This window comes from Stegastes partitus, unplaced genomic scaffold, assembly GCF_000690725.1.
Source record: "Stegastes partitus isolate 25-593 unplaced genomic scaffold, Stegastes_partitus-1.0.2 Scaffold575, whole genome shotgun sequence".
Classification (NCBI taxonomy): domain Eukaryota; kingdom Metazoa; phylum Chordata; class Actinopteri; family Pomacentridae; genus Stegastes; species Stegastes partitus.
Genome location: NW_007578306.1, coordinates 49,105 through 71,888, shown reverse-complemented (window position 1 = coordinate 71,888; position 22,784 = coordinate 49,105). Strand labels below are relative to the sequence as shown.

General features: G+C 39.1%; 2 protein-coding genes across 2 annotated transcripts in view; one reads left to right on the top strand and one right to left on the bottom strand.

Moving 5' to 3' along the window:
* Positions 1 to 22,784, bottom strand: part of LOC103362446 (ras-specific guanine nucleotide-releasing factor RalGPS1) — an 82,062-nt gene that overhangs the window by 29,521 nt on the left and 29,757 nt on the right. The window contains exons 7-8 of the mRNA XM_008288803.1: positions 21,021 to 21,113; positions 18,657 to 18,783 (exon numbers count right to left, since the gene is read on the bottom strand). Coding sequence (XP_008287025.1) covers positions 18,657 to 18,783; positions 21,021 to 21,113 — 220 coding nt within the window. The remainder of the gene's footprint in view (positions 1 to 18,656; positions 18,784 to 21,020; positions 21,114 to 22,784) is intronic.
* LOC103362445 (angiopoietin-related protein 2-like) lies at positions 2,480 to 17,371 on the top strand. Its single transcript, XM_008288802.1, has 5 exons — positions 2,480 to 2,830; positions 9,252 to 10,178; positions 11,801 to 11,994; positions 14,351 to 14,621; positions 15,381 to 17,371. The coding sequence occupies exons 2-5, from the start codon at positions 9,287 to 9,289 to the stop codon at positions 15,578 to 15,580; spliced, it is 1,557 nt and encodes a 518-aa protein (XP_008287024.1). The 5' UTR covers positions 2,480 to 2,830; positions 9,252 to 9,286; the 3' UTR covers positions 15,581 to 17,371.

The following is a 22,784-nucleotide window of genomic DNA, read 5'->3' as shown; positions in this document are numbered from 1 at the left end:
TTTTACATCATAAAGAGACGTGTGAATGGTTCTCTGCACCGTAAAGATAAGAGCTGGACCTTGTACTAACTTTTTACTTGTGTTTACAATTCTACAGTCCCTCCCACTGCACAATATCGAAAACAAAAAGCGAACCATGCACTGGTTAAAATCTAGCTAACTTGAGGCTGAAATAAGGATGTTAAACCATCTAAAAATTCCAGTATGAAGGCGTGGACACTAAAGAGAATTCTCTTTCCACAAAGTACAATTTTCCAGATGTAACCATCTTCCTCACCCCCCTCCCCTTCCTGAGACAAAATGAAGCTGTTTTAAATCCGTAGATAAAAGCCTATCACACGGCACAATTTTGTGAGCATCCCATGCAATTAAAAACAAATACAATGACTCAACAACTATTTGTTCAACGTGTTTGTCAGGTGTTATGTAACCAGTAATTACTATGACAACACAACAAACTGTATCCAAACTCCTCCACCTCTGCTTTTGGCAAATTGTCTGAATGGACAGTCTGTCTGGTTTCACAGTCAAACAGCTCAGATTACATCTCAGTGCATTTAAAAGTTGTCTTTAAGGCAGGAAATAAAAGACCGAAAATAACCAAATCAAGCTGAGGAACTTTATCCTTCTGCTCCTATGACAGCCCAGGATTATGAAGAATAATGCCAGGAAGTCCACACACACCCTTTTCCAGTGTTTAAAGTTTTAGGCACAAACAGATAAAGTGAGGACGCTTTCAAAAATTATGCCTGAACAGGTAATATATTTAATTAACGTTAGTTTACACTTCACAAAGTGTAGTAAGTGGCTGCTGAATAAATGTGGGACCCATCAGGACCTGATGGTATGCATTGGCAGGATATTGAAATCTTCAAACTACAGTTCTACAGATGCTTTTATCTAAAGCGACGTACATCTGAGAGCAGATACAACACAAGCAAGGATCGAGTCAGGAGAAAACAACCTGGATAGGTGCCATAACTACCAAAAACTATTGCACAGGACTGTATATTGTCAGTTTAGTTTTCACTTGCGTACTTAGTCAAGACGGTTACTCTGTCTCTCTGTCTAGGTCATTTACCATCATAATGTTTGCACTTGTAATAGAAAGAAAACTCACTTATTCAACGCTGCCAGGTCCCATGCAGTGTTCCTGCTCAGCCCCTATCCTCAATGCATTGAGAATTCAAAATAGAAAGCGTGAAAACCAACCTTGTTTGCAGTTGGACGTGTCCTCTCACCATCATTTATAATGGGGGTGTATGAGGAAAATGCATTTTCCGCTGCAGGGATTTTTTGTTGTTGCAGTACCACCGCAAATGGCCACTGGGGAAGAATTAGCAGCAATGTTGAGTGATGGCACCTTGTCCAGCTCTATTAATACCTCCATGGTGCCACACTGACTCATCACATAGAGGATGCAAGTACAAGCCACTGCTAGTTTCAGTTGGCTTGGTCCTTCCTTCCTTCCGCTATCTGTATGTTACCACTTTCTTCACTACAGCAAACAACAACAATCTCCGAGCAGCAACCTACCACACTGAAAATTTCGATCATGCAGTAAGGCAGCCCTATTCTAATGACAGTGTTTGTCTCTCCGCATGCAAATGTTCCACTAAGGCACTCATCACTGAAAATAAAACTTGCATCCCTTCACTTAGCACCGGCCACAACAACTGTGATCAGTTAAAAAAAAAAAAAATGAAAAAAAATGAAGTGACAGTGTGGTGCAGCCACATCATTCAACAGAATGGACTAGCAAAGCGAGACTATCATGGTACGAGTGTTAGCAAGCCACATGTAGACAGAAACTCCACAGGGTAACTTCAAGCACAACACTTAATCCTGAAAGATGTTGAATATGGACACAGCTGATACACACTCTTCAGAGTTAAACAAATAAGTCTTGTATCAAGGTAGGGATTACATGTATAAATTATGACACTGATCTAATCAGCAGCATGCCACACACATTGACAGTGTGTCTACCTATACTGGCTCTCAGCTATCAACCGCTGCCACGTAGGAAAACCTCTTCAGAAGCCAAGAAACTAGGTCCAAAAACAGAAAAAAAAAATGTTACATAATTTTAATAAAATGATAGAAACTCTCCTTGTAGTCTATCAGTTGATTTAAAGCGCCTTTCGCTGCTGTACAAGAGGAAAAACAAAACACAGGGAAGCAACTCTTTCCCATAGCTTCATTTCATAAGTACAGGTCAAGATCCACATGCTTCAGACCTGTGACCTCACTGTGGCACATGTAGCTTCCCCACGCTCCCAACGTCTCCCACAGATGGAGTGCTGCTGACTGGAGGAAAATAGTGAAAAGAGGGGGGGAGTAAGGGTTTAGGTAGAGAAGGGGGGCTTGGAGCCGCTGTCTCATGCTCCCGTGATCTCTTTGCTGTCAAGGGGAGTGGAAATGGGCGTCGCTGAGGCTCACAGCTTAATTACTTCAAGCAACACTAAGTGTCTCACTTGTAGTGAAAGTAACACAGAGGGAGACTAAGTCTTTGTGCAGAAGACACACATTCTATCCGAGGAACAAGCATGCCCCCCCAGTTTAGAAATCATCACTTGACAAAAGTGGAGAAGTGCTCTGCTGCACACGAATGAAGTTCCAACAGGAAAGCTTTGACTGTTGCTGCTGCTTACTGGACACCGCACAGACATCATCACAGCCAGAACATTTTCCGGATGGTCTTTACAGAAGACTGAGTTCATTGATAAAATAATAGACAAAAAGAAGAAAATGTGGAATGACTGACTGGTGAGGATTTTTGTCAAGCCAGCCACAAAGCCAAGGGATATAAACAGACAGACAAGTGAAGGTAAGCCAAGCAATTTACTGACCTGACATCTTCATTTCGTATGATACACACTGACTTGTGAAGGTGTTCTGTGCCTACATGCCACATGATCATTGGCAGTTTTTAACCTTTACTTACAATTTTCCTTCCTTTGCCCTCTGCAAGTGGCAAGAAGGCTGTTTAAATGCACTTAATCCACTCTGACAGTAATGTATACGTTCTGTATTCAAAATCATTACTGATGATTACAAATTGAACTAGTCCACTTGATGTACACATAATTTCCTCTTTGATACTGATAGAAATGTAAACTTTTTTACTTGAAGTTAAAGTTTTGTGAGTTTGAACAAAGCTTTGCTACACAGCACGGTTCCATTCTAACTGACCAACCACTGAGTCATTGGGATTAAACTTACTCTTACTGTCCTCTCATCAGCAACATGGGCTTTAATTTCTTTAAACAAGAGAAGAAACTTCTCATTAACAAAAAAAGTCTGCTTTAAAAAATACACTGAAGTTCGAAAACATAAAGTTTTTTAATTTAATAGCTAATGGCTATAGAATATTTAGCATTTAAATTTGTTCCCCTCAAGTCTCACTTTCACTTTGCACTATAGGATTTGCAGCACAAACAAAATAGCTATCAGTGACTTCCCTTGGGAACGTGAAAACCTGAGCAAACCCAGCAAAAATAAAAAGAATGCCACTGTTGCAGGAGGCATAGAAGGCGGAAAAAAGAGTGACAGAAACTGAGGCTAAACAAGTGAAAGCAGAAAACGATAGTGGCCAATACCACTTGGAAACACTGGGATTTGGAGGGTTCAACAGTTGCTCACAATTGTTAAACTGTGGATCAGGGATCAGGTCAACTGGCAAATCATTTGACATTTTACACTCCACTGTAAAATCCCATCTTCATCTAAAGTGTCGAGTGCATTACTCAGGAATACACACTCAGTGTAGTTCATTCTGTTTTCTCAATAGCTCTCTAGTATTCCGGTAACTATCTGTCTTTGAAATTGGTCTGGTGTCAAAATTTCTAAATGACTTAAAAAAAAAACTAAAACATAGTCTAATGTTTTGATTTCCACCTTACCCCAAACCAGTCTAGGCAGACGACCACTCTGCCTGGTTCTGCTGGAATTTCTTTTTTGTCGTTCCAGGTAATCCGAGTTTTTGTTTTATTGTTTTTTGGGGGTTTTTTACCTTGAAGTTAACTGAACTAAATTAGAGGAGCGTACAGGTACAGGTACATAATGCTGAAAGTTTTCTGAATATCAGTTATGCAATGTTGTGCAAAATACACACACACACACACACACACACACACACACAGAGAGACAGACAGACAGAGAGAGTGATAGAGAGAGGAGAGAGAGAGAGTTGTATAGCTGTATCTATATAAAGAGAGGGTTTCGTGTTTTGGGGATATTTAGTGCAATAGGATTATAAATATTATAAAATATAAACACTTCTGCTAATGCAAAAACGCGCTGCACTTTAATCCACTAGATAGAGTAGGCTCCTTCCTGACAGTCTCAATCTCAATTTGCTGTGCCACAACCACAACACAGTCAGGAGCATGCTGATGATATAACTTCTGGTTTAAGCAACACATCAAAATCATCAAAAGCCTGAATAACGCTCTTAACTAACACAAGACGTATCAAGCAGCAGGTTAAGGCAGAGTCTGGAAAACTTGGCTCTTCCTCCACCCATCTGTGGTATAAAGAGCTCCACGTTCTGTTATTTTTTAGTGTGCAGACACTGACCCATGTTCACAGCACAGATGAGATGCAGCCGCCAGCGACTGCTCCTGCTGTATGTGAATGTGTGTGAGTAAGAATGATTGAGTGCCAGAATCAGACACAGTGACAAACAGAGAGAAAAGTGGGGGATGAGGAGGGATAACGTATGTGTGACAAATTGGTTTATCACTTTTGTTGCAGCTGAATAACTGATGTCTACCACAGGGGACTGCATTTGTTCTCCATGTGGTCGTATACATCTCTGCTGACACCTTTTATAAGTCTGTCTGACAGATGGTGGTCTGTGTCTGCTGCTTCAGCCTGGGAAGAGTTTATGATGTCAGTGCTGCCTTTCCCTGTGATCAGTGATCCAACATGCCGTGGCTATAGACTGGATTTACCATCATCTCTACAAAGACCAGTAGCTTCTGTGTGTACAGTGGCAAGCACAAATTTGTAAAAGGACTTTATTACTGGTCTGTAAAATGTCATCCAATCTCCATGTCAGTCACAAGGACAGACACACAATGCACTGAAGTTAATAACACACAAACGATTATAACCCCAGGTGTCTTTACTGGACATACCCAATAAATATTCTCCAGGCTGGTGGAAAAAGCAAGAGAATTCAGATTTTTAGAACTGTTCAATCATCTTTTGGCACCAACACACAGAAACATGTGTTTCTTGTAACTGTGAATCAGATCTGAACAATGTTCATGAGGTATTGTGGATCAGTCTTTCTCACAGAACTGCTTCAACTCAGACAGTTTCTTAGGTGTGTTGTCTGAAAGGCCCACTTCCACAGGGTGAAGATCTGAGCTCCAACTGAGCCTTCTTTGTTTTCTTTGTTTCTTTTGGGTTTGCTTAAATGTTCGCAGCAACTTTAGCGCTGCATCACTAACTTTGACTAAGCTTAAGCTAAACAGTCACCCTGACACTACTCTGGTAGATAGCGTGATGAACTTGAGAATTCTATCATAAGCGTGACTTGGTTTTTGTTTGTTTGCTTGTTTTTAATGAACCGTACGAAATGTTGCATTATGCCCAAAAGTTCAACCTTAGTCTCATCAGAACAAAAAGGTTTTGTTTTGTTTTGTTTTTTTAGCAGTGCTGTGGAGTGTTAAGCTGCTCTTTTAAAAAAAAAAAACTTCAGGGACACTGCGATTTTGTTTAGAGAGTAGAACTTCTTTTGTCGTGTCTCACCATTGACATCAGTCAATGCATTCACTGATCCAAGTTTGCCAAACTCATGATGAGAGATGCTAAAGAGCTCCAATAATTCCTTACCCCTACTCTGGGCTTAATTTTCTTTTACATCATTGAGCACTACACAACACCTAAGCAGTCATCTTAGCTGGACACCATTTCAAACAACTAAGTCATCTCCACAGATACTTCTTATAAACTCAAAACACTTGGTTGTTGACTGTAAGTCATACCTTCAATCAGGTATGAACAAAATAAAACCACAAGAACTGCACTGTTATTATTTAAAATAGATTGTGATTGTAACTCAGATGAAGATTTTCATATATATTTAGACATGAACACTGACGATTTCAAAAGATTCACTTGTTTTTTGTTGCCACTCTGTGCGTGCGTTTGTGTGTGTGTGTCTGTTTATGAGAGAGGTTTGCGAGGATTGCTGATTGTTGAGACGTCTAGCTGTGTGATGACCACTGATAAACACAAACAGATTTGCCAGTGAGTAATGGTTAACATATGTGTTTGAGAACAGCAAGACATTGGCTTCACTGACAAGTTCGCATGTGTGAGTATGAGCACACTGTTAGACAGAGAAAGCACCAAAAATGATTCCAGGGAAAAGCTGTAAAGTTGATTCTCAGTTAGACCGCAATGTCTGCCTATTCAGTTCGCTTAAAGCAGGGCTGGATCATTTTATGTCATGTTTCGCAGAGAGCAAGAAATTAGCGGTAGCGGCACATAAAACAGTGGTCTTCAAATCACTGCACTCAGTTAGTTTCAAAACAACATCTAATAAAAAAAATCATTCTGCTGGTATAGCAAATACACTAATAATCAAGACTTTTTATGGCGTGTTTTTGGTGTAGAGGTGCTTCAATGATTTTACTCGCAAAAAACATTTTACTCTTATAAAAAACGTATGGAGCTAAATACACAGTATGCCACATGCACTACAAGAGTGTAACTATAGTTATATAAGATATAACTGCAGTGTAAACAGTAAGACTGACTCCTGAAACTTAATCAGTAGAGGGTATAATGCTGCACTTTTAATGGGAGAACAGTGTTTGTTTTGTGTCCATCCTCCAAGCTACATTACTCCAATCCCCATCAAACTTGTCCTAAAACAGGTTCAGGGGCCAGCCTTTAGCTACCATGATTGTTACTCCTTTATTTTGAATTCTGAAACTTCTGGCACTCTGGACTACGTGTTCCACTGAAGAGGACGAAGAAGAGGATGAGGAGTTGCCTTGATGACTTGACTGTAGATTGCAGTGTTGTGTGGCTCATAACAACTGGACTGTGAATGGACTCGTGACAGCAGAGGGAAGTGACTAATTAGGAACTGGTTTCATTGTTGTGGTTCACTGGTGTATTTACGTCATGTATCTGCAGGGTTGTGCAGAGTAACGGATGCACATTTTAATAAACCAATTGTACAGCTTGTGCAACTAATGTAGCAGCATCAGGAAAGGGACATGCGTATTAATCAGCCCTACATGTAATTAAAAGAGAAACGACCAACACAAATGTACCTCTAATCGCATATAAATATACATTTCATACAAATGTACAAAAAGATCGAAAAATATTCTTTTCAGCATCTGACTGACTGCTGATATTAAATGTTCATTAAAATAGGACAAAATATAGTGATAAATAAATATCAGCATGTTCATCACAGTATAAAGTTGCAGAACAACTAGTCACGTGTATGAGAGTATTCTGCCTCACCTGGAAACAAGAGGCACAGCTCCCATTTTGGGGCATAACTGGAAACTATAAAGCTGTATATTCGTTAGATTATTTAGTTAGAGACCGATAGTTGCCAGATCGTGGACCAAGAGCAGAAACTATGTGGCGTGTGCCAGAAATACCTAAACACTTACAGCATTGCATTATAGGAAAATTGATGAAGTCCATCAACTGTGACTGAACTGACCAGTCTGAGGCAGGACTTAGTAGTTACTACATGATTCCATGTTCTGTCATCTCCAGGGACTTTCCCCCTTGCGTTTTGTGTTATTGAACATTCCATAGCTCTGATAGCATTTTTCATCCCACGAAACATTATGAAAGACCAGTGACCATCATGTGGTTTGAGCCAAGAGTGGAAAAAGTGAAAAAAATTGCTTGAGCAAACTTTTTTGGTCATAGATTTACACTGTACTTTGTGGTCTGTCTGTTTTTCTTTTCTTATCTATGGCAATTAATAAATGATAGCAATAGAGAGCAATTAAATTTGACAGTTATCGATGTAGTGTTCAATCTAGAAATCTGTAATTTTTTACCATAGTTACATGCAATTAAAGCCAAGTGGTGACTGAAGCTGTTCTGAAAGCTGAGGGTCAGGATATACTAGAAAACAACTTGCTGCTATGACGCATTGTCTGGCCATGGAAGAAGACAAACATGTTCATATGTGTCCTAAACGGTCATAATACGGGTGTAGTGAACAAAAGTGTAAATATAGGAATAATGTTGTCACCTTCATCACAACTTGAAAAGGTTGCAAATGTTGAATTGTTAGATTCGCAAAGCTACGTATAAACCCCAAATCTAATGCCAGAAATGTGTGAGGTTTACGAAGGCAGCACATGGTGGTGGTATGAAGTCTGTCTGATAAAAACACTATATGCAGGGCTTTCCTTTCATATAGCTGCAGATTTAGGCTACTTTTCACTCAGTCTGTGTATACTGCTATATTCTCAGTGCCAAAAAATAAATGAACCAAATATGGTGCTGCTATGGCATTCCATTAAGTTAAAGTGGCAAAAACTATTTGGAATGCTTTAGCAGCATTTTAGCACATTTATGTAAGAAGTACCTGAACCAAAGCGAAGCAGTATGAAGGAGGCCAAGGTGAATGTTAGGACATCTAGTGCTTGTGTCAGTGTCAGGATTAAAAAACGTCAGACTAAGATAGAAGTCCTGGTTTAGTACTGAAAAAAGCAGCCAGCTTGAAGCACAAGATGGAATCCATTCAAGCTGATCAAATCATGTTCTTTAAACTGAACTATGGTGTTTGTTTCCCAACAGCCCAGTGCCAGTATGTGGATCATAGGTTTGGAACCTCTGACCTAAACATAACTGTAAAATACGTGAATCATGTTTTAGTTGGCAGGAGCGGATATTGTAGGGAAACAAATAAGACACTAACTAACAGATGCAATGACTGTAAATATTTTTCAATTGCCAAATGTTGATAATTGGTCTATTCCAGCTGTGCTTCTGGTTTTCTTAAATTTACGAGCAAATGTAGTTTAGTACTTAGATGATTGCAGGCAGCTGCTTTTGGTAACAAAGCCCTAAAAACTGACTGTCCACTGCCTATTCAGCAGCAAACAGCAGAAAAACACAGTTAGAGACAAGGTGGACAACACAGATGGCAATCCAGCAACCTCATAAATATGCGTAGGCAAGTAATGCCAGGTCAGTGAAGTGAAATGACAATTGAGTGATTATCTCCTCACACTCTGTTTCAGGAATTGTGTTGGATTGGACGCAGGAGGACTGTGCTATGATTCTCACCATGGTGGTTTTGTTGGGTCTCCTGTTGCTCTGTGGACCAGAGTCAACTCTCCAGGGAGACACTCAGGAATTTGGGAACAGTGATGACATACTGGAGACAGAGTTTTTCTACGCGCCAAGACGACAAAAACGTGCCGTTGTCGACTACAGCGCCTCCCAAACAGACAAATGTTCTTACACCTTTGTTGTCCCTCAGCAGAAAAACAAAGGAGCCATCTGTGTGAACTCCAAGGAGCCCGAAGCCTTGCTGCAGAACCGGGTCAATAAGCAGGAGCTGGAGCTCCTCAACAGTGAGTTGCAGAAGCAGCGACTGCAGATTGAGGTGCTGCAGCAGCTGGTAGAGGTCGATGGAGGTGTGATCAATGAAGTTAAGCTACTGCGCAAAGAGAGTCGTAACATGAACTCCCGAGTTACACAGCTCTACATGCAGCTGCTGCATGAGATTATTCGCAAACGAGACAATGCTTTGGAGGTGTCACACCTGGAGACCCATGTGCTCAACCACACAAACGAGATGGCACGGCTGGCTTTACGATACCGTGACCTAGAACATAAGTACCAACATCTGTCAGCCATTGCAAGCAACCAGAGTGCTCTCCTGGTGCAGCTAGAGGAGCACTGTAAGCAAGGGTGCCTTTCGCATAGTGTGCAGGAGCGCAGGCGCCCAAGCCGGCCACATCCCCCTGCTATCCCCCCGCCTCCTCTACAGATGCCTGCATTGTCTCCTGGAGGCTACAGACCCTACCATCCACCCACCTACACCCGCCACACCAACAATCCCATGATTAATGACATACAGAGTGACCAGAATGCCAAAGCATTACCACCTCCACTGCCCACAATGCCAGCTGCAACATACAGTTTCACAAATGAGCCTTCTGGTAAGTAGCTACCCACACTGTCACTTATGTATCTTCCTCTGAGTGACTTAAACACACTTTCCTTCAAACAGCCAGAGGGTGATTCATCTTGCTGCAAAAAGAAGTTTGATTGAATGACATTTGATGAGAAAATGGTTCTTCTTTTCCCTTGTTCTGTTATTTAAACATTTTCCTCATGAGTTTATGGTCTCCTCGCTTGTTTCAACACTAAGTACAGCATGATGCTCGTTATGGGGTTCAGTAGTTAGCACCGATGCCTCAAAGCTAGAAGATCCCTGGTTCCGTGTGGAGTTTGCATGTTCTCTCTGTGCAGCATGGGTTCTTTACAGGTTCTCCGGCTTTCTCCCACAGCCCAAAAACATACTGAGGTTAATTGTTGTGCTGAGGCATCCATAATTGTCATCTCTCCAATGCCTTTGCACTCACGCAGTCTCATATTATCACATTCCCACCTCCACGCTTCACTGTCAGGACTATGCATTCACTGTGGTGGTGGCCAGGTTCATAGCAAATATTCTTGATGCTATCTGAGCTCAACACATTAGCCACGATCTAATCTGATCAAATAATGTGCTCCCAATATTGTTCAGGTTTCTTTTTTTTACCCTTGGTCCTTTTTTGTTAGCAAAATTTCATTCTGTAGTTTTGTGCCAGAAAGCAAACAAGGGTTTGCTGTTTTGGACGTTGTCCATAAAGGTTCACATTATGCAACGCTTCTCATACTGTCTGAGCTGTTACTGAAGCTCAGTTTTCTGTTGGTAACTCCTGTGTCAAATCTAAAGTACTTGCACTCCAGTTTTCTACAGCTAGAATGTGTAAGTCGCACACTGTCCTTGGCTATTTCAGGGGGACGTCACTACAGCTCTGATTAGTGCATCTATAGCCGTTTTTTGTTTTTTTTCTTTTTAGTTGATCAACAATCTTCCTGCAAACTTTTCCATGTTTGTGAAGTCTCATCAGATTTTTGATTCCTCTGGAAATTCCTTTCCATGTACAGCCATGATGCAGACATACAGACAGACACAGCCAAAAGGTCCACAACTAACAAGTTCTGTTGTTCAGAGTTAATTTTATAACCAAATTCATGCTAATTGGAAATCACAGGTTACACCGTTTTGTTTCAGTGATCATGGGTTCTCTAAATTGGGTGTCAGCAATCACAGGTGTATTTACTTTTGTTGCAATGAGTGTCTACTTTGGACCTATATTTTCTGTTCATAAAAGGACTGTTTACTGTTCAATTTAAAAAAAAAATTGCAAATTTTGAAAGGTGATAATCTATTGAATAATTATACACTGAAGTGACATTGTACAGGGGTGTATACCACATCTTCTGTGTCTGCATAGTGAAATTTTGCCTCCAGTAATATTTAAGTGTTGTGCAGCAAAGGCACTGGAAGGAATTTGTCATGGTCAGCTGTGACTTCACTTTTCCAGAAGCCCTCTGCCCGTGTGGTTTTATATTTCATTTAATGGTACTTTGTCTGTTACTTGCACAGAGTGTCACCATTTTAATAATGATGAAGACAGCATGTCACTGAAAGTAAAGCTAAGTCATAAAAGACTTTTCTAGATCAACATACACAACACATTTTGTTAGTATTCACCCCTCTTCTCTGTAGGGCCTTTCAAAGACTGTCTCGAGGCTCTGGACAACGGATACACCACCAGCGGCATGTATCTCCTAAAACCAGAAAACGGCAACCAACTCATGCAGGTTTGGTGTGACCAGAGACAGGACCCTGGTGGCTGGACTGTCATTCAGAGACGTCAGGATGGCTCTGTCAACTTTTTTAGGAACTGGGAGACATACAAGGTAATAAGGAGAACCTGGGATTAGATTTATAAGCGTTCTATATGAATTCTAGAATATTCACAGATACTAAGCTACAAAAAATGTTGACTTTCATGACAATAAATAAAGATGGGGTGGTACTATATAGGAATTACAGGCTCAGAATCTCTAAAGCAGGACTAAGAATTTAGAGCTATGCCTTTCTGACTCACGATGAAGGCAGTGGATATAAGCCTGTCAAATGCAGCAGAATAAAAATGAAGTGCAGCCAGACCATTCTTTATTGTAAAATGGACTGTAATTCTGAACAGTGCTGCTTTGACTCAAATGCTTCCATCAGCATGCTAACATGCTTACAATGACAGTGCTAACTTGCTGATGTTAAGAAGATCTAATGTTTAATTTATTTCCAATCTTAGTTAATCTTTAGTTTGGTACGTTAATATACGGTTGTAAACCAAAGAATTTAAAAAAAAAAAAAACATTTTACATATTCCTATTTTATGGTAGTTAAATAGAGGCGAAAAAATAAGCAAGAGTTGTTTTTTGTTTTTTGTTTTTAAGATTAGAAATAATAACCCAACAAAACCCAACAAAATAAATGTGAATAATAAAGTGTTAGGAAATCTAAAAGATAAAAACATAAAGCGATGAATACAGAATTACTCAAAATGATGATCACATTAAAACACATAGCATAGTTAAAGAACTGAATATCGCTTGATCTAAATAATATGGGTAGGGTATAGCACGTAGTAGGACAGTAGGGCTATCTTTTTGATAACAAATTCCTTGTCACAGCATTGTAAATTAACTATAATTAGTTTGTATAATTCTTATTAAGTGAGCCAATTTAGGGACAGCTACATTATTTTAAAAAGGCTAGTAATAAAGAGATTTATTAAACTTATTTTGAAGATCTTAACAAGGCAGTAATTGCCTGGGTTTGCATGTCAAGAATTTAAGTTTTATAGCAGCAGTTAAAATTAAAAATAAAATTTAGAGTGAAGTCTAAAATCACTTTAAGACAAGAAATCAAAGGTGCAATTGTCATGAGCATAACAGAGCTAACTGACACCATGATGTCTAATATTACCAAGCGTGAACATGCACTATTCATATAGCTGACGAAAGCATAGTAGCTACTGCTGCCTTGGAGTCCACTTCATTTCCAGACGACCACAGTGATACGAGCTACAGCAAAAATGTAGAAATCTTTGTCATTTCAATAAAGCATTGAGTAACTACAGTTCCCACAACGTTTTTGAAATGAAGGTAGGCCATTTGAGCTAGTTTACTACTTAATGTCCTGTGTTGGTTGTTGTACAACTTCCTTTGTGGAAAGCACACACAAACATTTACTGGTATGTCAATTCAAAACACCCATGTCAGTGGTCAATATCACGTGATTGGCTAAAGGGGGGAAAGTCAGGGGTTTTACAAAACAGACACAATCCTAAACCATAAAATTATGAATTACACTTGCTAGAAAGTATAATTCTTACAAAAAGGAATTTAAAAACTGCCACTGCGACAACAAAACGGAAATTTTACAGTGAACTGAATAAACAGTCATTCATGTCCTCCACAGCTAAGATCTGCCTTTACCAAAACAAACCGTTTGGCCAACCCATTTCATTGTGTAATGTGTGATTTAGTCTAAGAAGAACTTAACAAACTCAAACCAAATCTATGAGATCACAACAGCAGGGATTAAATCAGTTCCAACTCACTACACATGCTCTTAGCCTTGCTGCCAATGCAGTGAACCACGGATGTCATACCTATGCTGTGTTGTCCAGTTACTACTGGTGGAACTCAACATTATGTAAATGTGGATGCAGGAAGTGAAAGCCCTAGTTGCCAAACATTAACATCCTAGAGACTGAAGTGATTACGTTTCAGTCTGGGTTCTCTACTTTGTAATTCACACTCAAGACTAAAGCAGAGTACAGAGTACTGCCAAGCCAATCATTCCCTCACCCACCCTCAATGAGTCAACAAGGCACTTTCAGTCCATTACACACACATCTGGCAGGGATGGCGACTTCCTGCTTACTAAATCCATGTGTCACATAATTAAAACCAGGGATTCACACACACAATTAGGTCTGGTCGAGAAGATCTTAAACACGTCCTGCGTGTTTAACTGCTCTTGGCCTCTAGCTTTCACACTAGTGTTTCACTGATGATTGGAAAACTTGTGTGGTTTGTTGCTGGAGGCCCACAGCTTCACCTCTCCAAGGAAAGACAAAAGTGGGTTTTCTTGTAATTTGCTAAATAAGATCATCACAGGGGCCTTTTCTGTTAAATCACATGCTAGGAATAGTAAGAACAAACAATTCCTCACCAATCCAACATCTGTCTCCTTTCACAGCAAGGGTTTGGAAACATTGATGGTGAATACTGGCTGGGCCTGGAGAACATCTATTGGTTGACCAAGCAGGGAACCTACAAACTGCTCGTGACCCTCGAGGACTGGACTGGACGCAAGACTTTTGCAGAGTACACAAGCTTCCGTGTAGAGTCTGAGGCTGATTTCTACAGGCTACGTGTTGGACGATACCATGGCAATGCTGGAGACTCTCTGACCTGGCACAATGGCAAGCAGTTTACCACGCTGGATAGAGACCATGATGTCTATACAGGTGAGTGGAATGACATGAATGAGAAGGCAATCTAACGTTAGGCAGGTTTTTGTTTACTTTTTATTTAGCACCAGTCAAAAGTTTGGAAATATCTTCTCATTCAATGGTTGTTATTAATTTTCTTTCCAAAATTCATATTAGTTTAAAATGTAATCACAAGCAATGGCACTTGTATATTGTATTTTCTTGGAGACTTTTGAAGTTAAAAATAAAGTAAAAAAAATCTGCTTCATCTGATTGCGTTACCAGTATATTAACATACAGATGCACATGGATAATATGTGCGCTATGAGTTAGGTAAACACAGCTGGCTAGCTCAAGTCAGCAAATCTGCAAAAGTCCCAATATTATACATCTTGAACTACCAAATGTGATTAAAACTGCCATATTCGATATCTCTGTGCAACACAATCCCTGTATTGTTATTCAAGTGCATGCCCAAAAAACTTTGTTTTGTAGCAGAGGAGGCAAGGGTTTCCTGCCTTTACTAATACCACGGGGTGATACAGCAGTTGATTCACACAAACATGCAGACAGTATTTGCCGTAGACTGCTCACTTACATCCAGAGAAGAAGCAGCCTCACATTGAGCATGCTCAGAGCTATATTGCAAATACATATTAAAATGCAGGGGTTTGATGAAAGCAGCAAGGTAGTAAACTACTGGACTCACTGATTAATGACTAGCTCTGACTGCAACCCCTGATCTAGCAATTGTTTATGTACCAGCTGGTCTGATTTGATTCCTTGTGTCTTCAGGTAACTGTGCCCATTACCAGAAGGGAGGATGGTGGTATAATGCTTGTGCTCATTCCAACCTGAATGGTGTGTGGTACCGTGGTGGGCATTACCGCAGCCGCTATCAAGACGGGGTCTACTGGGCTGAATTCAGAGGAGGAGCTTATTCTCTGAAGAAAGTGACCATGATGATACGACCCAATCCTAACACTTTCCATTAACAGCTCAGTCTTTCAAAAGTGAACAGAGTTTATTGGACATTTCCTGTAAAGTTAATGCATTTCTATACCACAAAAACAGGCATCCTTGATTTGAACTTCCATTTTTTGTTGGTTGCTTTGCACCCATAATGCAGACGCAAATTGCAAATGCTCATGTAGTGACCATGCACAAGATTTCAATTTTTCTACAAAGCCGCACTGCACACATAACAGCAAAAGCACACACACATAAATTAAGTGAATGGCATTTCATGTCTGTATGACCTGCTCTGAGCAGACTTGTTTTGTTTCATTGCTTTTGTTGGTGTGCCCAGCGAACAATTCAGCAAAGATATTTTGAAACTTACAATGGAATTTCTTAAAATGCAGTATTATTACACTCATATATTAATGCAAAAGAGCAAAATTGAGTAAGAAAGAAATTTATATCCAGAGACAAAAACTGTTGGTAACAGACTGATACTTCTGGTGGTGATCAGTGCTTGTTCCATATGCAGTATATTATGTATAAATAATATATACTGGAATTCATTCTACAGGAGAGAAATCTGGTTATTTATTTTGCTGATGTGACTCATTTGCCAGACTAATTTCCTGTCTTTTACATCTGAAATGTATGTATGAATTTGATCAGCCAGGTAAAATGATGGGTCTTCTGATGATTTACAATATAAACAAAGTACAACGTTCAACATCCCAAACAAAGGTCAAAAGGTCAGGATTGTGGACTATACCATTTAATGTGTGACTGAATATAATGTGCGTGATTCTTCCAGTGAATTGCAATGATTCTACAATACTTGACGAGTCTTTATAGTGAAAAATGAAGTTGCATGAAAAACAGTCTTTGCTGCTGACCCTTTGACATCATCTTAATCAACTATTAATGGTACCATCAACACTTCTATAAAATGACTGTGCAATTGCAGTTGTGACGAATGATGCAAATATTTTGGTACTGAAGCTTCTGATATTCTGGTATCCATGACTGAAGACCTTTTCTAGCTAGAAGAGATTCTCCTTTTTTGGTTGTTCTTGTTTGGATAACTCTGGTTTGTAACCTGGTGCGTGTTTTACAAGACAAGTTCAACACACTCAGGATATGGTTTTATTGCCAGGCTTTCCTAAGCTTAACAACCACAATCATGCTAAGCAGTAACACAAAGCTGGTTATTAACTCGCTAAACCAGGGTTTCTGAATCTAGCTATAAGGGCGGTCACATAAAAGGCATCGGTGTTGGCATGAGGTGGCCTCTTACAAACACAGATGGGTCTCAAGCTGCATATTTCCCACAGGAAGGACAAAAAAAAACAAAACAAACTTAAACCAATCCAGGCAAACTATTTTCTTTCGCTTCCAGGCTTGATAATACGACAAAACTTAACTATTCTTTAAGGGTACCACCTCAAAGGTAATGAGACCCACTGCCACATCTGTTTAACATGCCAATCGTGAGTTAGATAAAAGCCTTCTATCGTGGACAGAAATAACAAAACAGAATACTAATGGATAAAGGGGAAAAAAACAAAAAACATAACACATACAACATACAACGCACAGATAGAATCTCACTAAAGAGCTACAACACATTTAAACAAAAATCAAACTGAGTACGACTTACTATTCCCTCTACCTAACAAAGGTTTCCTGGTCTGAAAAATCAGATACTGTATGAGAGTGCAGATACAGTATGTAACAGAGGCGCTCTGTGTATGTATATATTCTGTTTCATTACGGTTATTTTTATAGTCTGTATGTTATTGATCTTACAATAAAGTATGTACAGTCTACTTGTGTTTCCAGGGGTCTCCTTTGACAGATACCAAGCACTCTAACCAGTTACACAAAGAAACATGTCTACATTAGATATCTGCATTGTCACTTGCATTTTCTTAAAAAATGCCAGCTAACATTTATATCAAGATAAATGGTTGGTTTCTTTTGTGTCTATTTGTGTGCGTTCTCCCAGCTCCCACTCTGCCCCCTTCCCGCATCTCTATCTGTAACCACGGTAACAATATGGAATGAAAACGGCAAGAGTTATCCAATTAGAATACATAAAAAATTCAAAATGCATGACAAAAAACTATCCTGACAATAAAAAATAGTTTCATGCATGAATTATTTAAAAACTGGGTGACACTGTTTTCCATTTTTTTCCATTTCTAACAAGCAAGACTTGAAACATGCCCAACTGTTGTTATTATTTAATTCTATCATTTTGAATAAGATAGCACATCAAATGCGTAAAATGAACATTAGGATAAAATACTACAGGTGAGCAGTGTCCAAATCTGAACAAACAAACATCACTGTGAAACTTCCACAGTTGATTACCTACATTTAGACATTTGTGTGTGTGTGTGTGTGTGCGTGCATGCGTGCGTGTGTGTGTGTAACAGGGTCTCTGAAATGTTATATAAAAAAATAAATAAAAACTACCAAAGTCATACTGACTAAACTGGATCAAGGTACCCCTACACTGCAGTTAATCAGAGAATATTTTGGGAGCAGCATGTTTCAACAGATACTCCACAGGTGACAGGAACATTTCTATCACCATCCACCATTTTGGATTTAAGCTTAAGGCCTAAGGCAGCTCATCATCAAGCTCTGCAGAAGCCTGATAACGATCCTGATCATTTGAATCAGGTGTGTTGGAAGAGGGAAACATCTAAAACATGTAGGATTGCGGCCCTTGAGGACCGGAGTTCGACACCCCTGGCCTAAGGGATTGTTTCCTGTTGGTTTGCAATCAACAGTGCTTACTAAAGTTTAATACCACTTTATACTCTAATCTCCAGAACAACATCTTTATAAAAGTGCTTAAGAGAGTTAAAACTGGAAGGTTGTGTGGAAATGTTTATATCTTTACAAACATGCTTCATCTGGACTTGGATATGGTGTCTACGTGATGGTTTCAGTGTGTTGTTGAATGGATTTAAAGCATATAATTAAAAGCACTGTACAAAAGCATGGCTGGTTTTCAGTCAGAAAAACCAGCTTTAGCCCTTTAAAAGAAATTTGAAAGCTGGCGGTGTTGGAATAATCATGAGACGTAGATGGAGGACTTACCAAGGTAAGGAATACAGGGCACCATCTTCAGGGAACGGATGTATTCTCTCATGCGGGTGTAGTTCTCTTCCTTGGATGTCAGATAGTTTAGCTTCTCAAATGTAGCCCTGTCTTTTCGACTGACTAACTGCAAGAAGAAAATAAACAATAACACGGTTGATTTCTTCTTTTAGCTGTGGGGGAACTTGACAAAGAAAACTATTACACCACTAGAATCTCACCTGAACCAAATTACAACGTATTCTGAAACCCCTTACTGCTATTTTAAAATCAACAGCTGGAGCTAGAGGATTATTTATGAGTGGAAATACCCAGCAATACTTTTCTATGATTTTTCTCTTTTTACATCTGCGGAACACTGCAGCAGCCAGCTAATTAGGTACTGCTCATTATACTGAGTTAGAGGAGGCTTGCACTCTTTCATCCTGAGTGATTCAGACAAATTTGGCAAAGTCTAGATTTATTTCCTGCCAAATTGTGACCTAATAATTTTGCTCAGGCACAAAGCTGGTGAAGTTTTCTGAGTGGTAATGCTTTACATCAACTGTACCAAAACCACAAGAAGAAAGAAAGAAATGAAAGAAAAAAAGAGAAAAGAAAAGCTGCAGGTACTAAAATAAAAGTGATGACATAACTCCATTTTGATCAATAGAAAAATTGGTATGCTTCAGCAGACCTCTGAGAATTATACAAATTTATGACGTTGTTGAAAACATATTGAAGCTCACGTTCACACTTACGGACAACTTTAATAAAAAAAAACTTCTTTCTCTCATTATGCTGGCGTTTAGCAAATAGAAAAACTTTGGTAATCCTAACTGACTTAAAACAGGAAAAGTTTAGTCTGACTTAATGTCAGATATGAGAAAAAAAGTTAGGTCTTTTCATACAGTGTAGGCAAACTTCTGGTTTCAACTGTATATGCCGCATTAGACAGCAGCAGGATCAATACGAACATCTCAGAAAAAAGACAGCTGTGCACATTTACGCACGGAGCAACTGCAGTAACTACAGTAATTAGTTCTAATTGTAAGCTATGCCTCACATGGAGAAAGGATCGATCAAGATCTAACAGCAGGTCACACTGTGTACTTTTCTTGACCTCAGACAGACATTCTCAGGTGAAGCAATTGCCAAACATTTCCTGCGTCTAGCCTTTTCAATGTGAGGATTCACTGTTTTTCTTTTTTTCCCATGCAAACCTTAAGTTAAGTGACATAGAGATATTTTGGGCATTGAAAAGCTATGATTTAATTTTAATTTCTGATATGTTGTAGATGAAACAATATGTCACGTAGCAATAGGTGGAATACTTCAATGAATATCAGATCAATGATCGAAGTTAATCAAGTTAGCAGCTGGTGAATAATACAGTGTAACATACTTAAAAACAACATATATGAGTCTCCAGTTGACTGCCTGTAGGTAGAAAAACCTGAAAATACAGTCTTTTTCCTCTCACTAGATCTTTAATGTAATAAGTATTTTTAAATTCTTTCTTACTGTTTTTTTTTAAATTGCCATTTTATGTAATTTGTGTATCTTGGCTTTGGTGCATCCAGTTCTCAATGTCTTATAACCAGCACTGTAAAATCAGAATTCATGTTCAAATAATAAAACCACAACCAAACAGCTCATCCTTTATGCCCTGGAAGAGACACGGCATATCAGAACTAATCATTTAAACACACTGGAAAAAAGACTCTGGCCAGCCACACATTAGCAGTCATAAACACACATAAAGAGACCTGTTTGTGGTGGAGAAAAGTCATTTTGAGTAGACAGCCAAGCACCACATGCTATTGCTATTATCTCAGGACGGATATTCATCCAGATCTATAAAGAAACATCCACTAAGAGCTGATCCACCTAAAAACACCAAACAAGTTTTCTGATTCTTTCTTCCTTTGCAGAGTAAAGACATATATATATATATATAGAGAGAGAGACATTTACTTACTCCTAATATGATCTATCCTTTGTCATTTTAACCAACAAAAGCAGTGCTAACAACTGTGAATATATAATATGTCTACAATACTGTATATATATTTCTTTTTTTAAAAAAACAGCTGAAACACAAACTGTGTCTACACAGGCATGAGTGTCCCAGTTCTGATCAGGCTTCTGAATTAGTCTGTTTTTGTGTCTGTGCATGTCAACGTCAAATCATTAATTCAAAAACGTGGAATGTCAAATGGTCTGCTGAAGCCTACGAAGGTGAACATTGCTGTCTCTTTATCATTTCACTAGAACTTTTTTTTCTTTTGCTATAAAAATGTACATACGGTTAGTACTTTATGGTTTGCTAATGTCATCTGAATGGTCTTCTACTTGAAAAAGTGTATTAAAGTGATATCTTACTGCCCAGGTTTTGCTAAGTCTGAAGATGGGAGCACTTTGCAGAGCGGACACCACTGACACCAGAGAATGAAGGTTGTTCAGCTCCAACAGTTTCTGGAAACAAACAGATTTTTTTATGAACATCAACACAGTACAGTAAAACTTCAGGTCGAAAATACTTCACAGTCTATTAGACTATAAGACATCACCTCAATGAAAACAAAAAAAGAAATATATAGAAACAATGAGGAGCTGAGACACCGAGCATGAATTCTGACACATCTAGACTGACTCTAGCCTTTGGACTTTTGTTGCATTACTTTCTCCTTCATGTCTTGTTTTCTCTCAGTAATTCATTAAAGGCATAAAATGCCCACAACAATACTAATCTAAACAAAACACCCAGGATGAACAAGTTTTGCAGCAAGTGAGCTAGCCATGAAAAGAAAATGCAGACACTTTACAATAATTACTGCTTGTTCACTATCTACTGTATCAAAAGAGTTAATCTGAAACTATTTTATTAATCATTTCAGTCATTTTAAATACAACATGCAAACTCCACACAGAAAGTGCTAACCCCCGCTACACTATGCCGCCTCATGGTGACAGGTTGGAAATAACACAGATTATCAAAATAAGTAAACTATTTAGAGATCATGCCTGAAAGGGAGTTCACCTGAAATGCTGTTCATAATCCCTCACCACACAGTAAAATTGTGTGACAGCTGCTTACAGTCATCATCTACTATTAGGTGTCTTTGGAACAGAATTTGTTCATATATATATACATAATTCAAGAATATACATGATTGACTATCTAAATGATCTTTTATTGATTTCCTTACTGTACACATTAGAATCTCCAGTACACAGTATGTTTGCTTTCCGTTACTCTTTGGAAACCCTCTGTAATAGGCCCTAGTCCATAACTGCTAAGTGACTCTCTAAGAGGTGATATGTTCTGGGTTTGCACACAGTTACAGTCAGACATATAAAGTGCGCTTCATTTTCAGTGGTCAATATCTGAAATTCGCCAAGAACATTATGTCATGTTCCCACTTTCCTTTCCACCTCACACTCTGACCTCAGGGGCCACTCCTCCTGCTGCTGTTTCCCCATTGGACCACAACAGAAAAACACCAGTTTATTTCTGCCATAACTGTGTCTGCTGTCTCCATCGATACTCACTAACATACCTGGATAGCTCCTCAATGCTACACACTATAATGGAGTCCTATTGAAACAGTTTTACGAGGCAGTTGGCAGTGTCCCATTAAATAAAAATCTCCACAAAAACACTAACTGCAGAAGAGCTGCTGCTTCCATTTGTGAACATATATCTGTCACATGATACGCTGAACAAAAATATAAACGCAACATTTTTGTCGTTGCTCCCATTTTTCATGAGCTGAACTCAAAGATCTGAGACTTTTTCTATGTACACAAAAGGCCTGTTTCTCTTAAATACTGTTCACAAATTAGTCTAAATCTGTGTTAGTGAGCACTTCCCCTTTGCTGAGATAATACATCCGCCTCACAGGTGTGGCATATCACGATGCTGATTAGAAAGCATGATTATTGCTTGAGTTATATGTGCCTTATGCTGGCCACAATAAAAGGCCACAGTAAAACGTGAAGTTTTGAGGGAGCGTGCAACTACACTATACGACTATAAAGCTTACCAAACACCACCACCAAACTGCATCACAACGGTTGAGATTAACAGCATGTTTTTGTCTTTTGAAAACGTATTTGTGTTTCAGTTTTTAGAAAAGTATCACA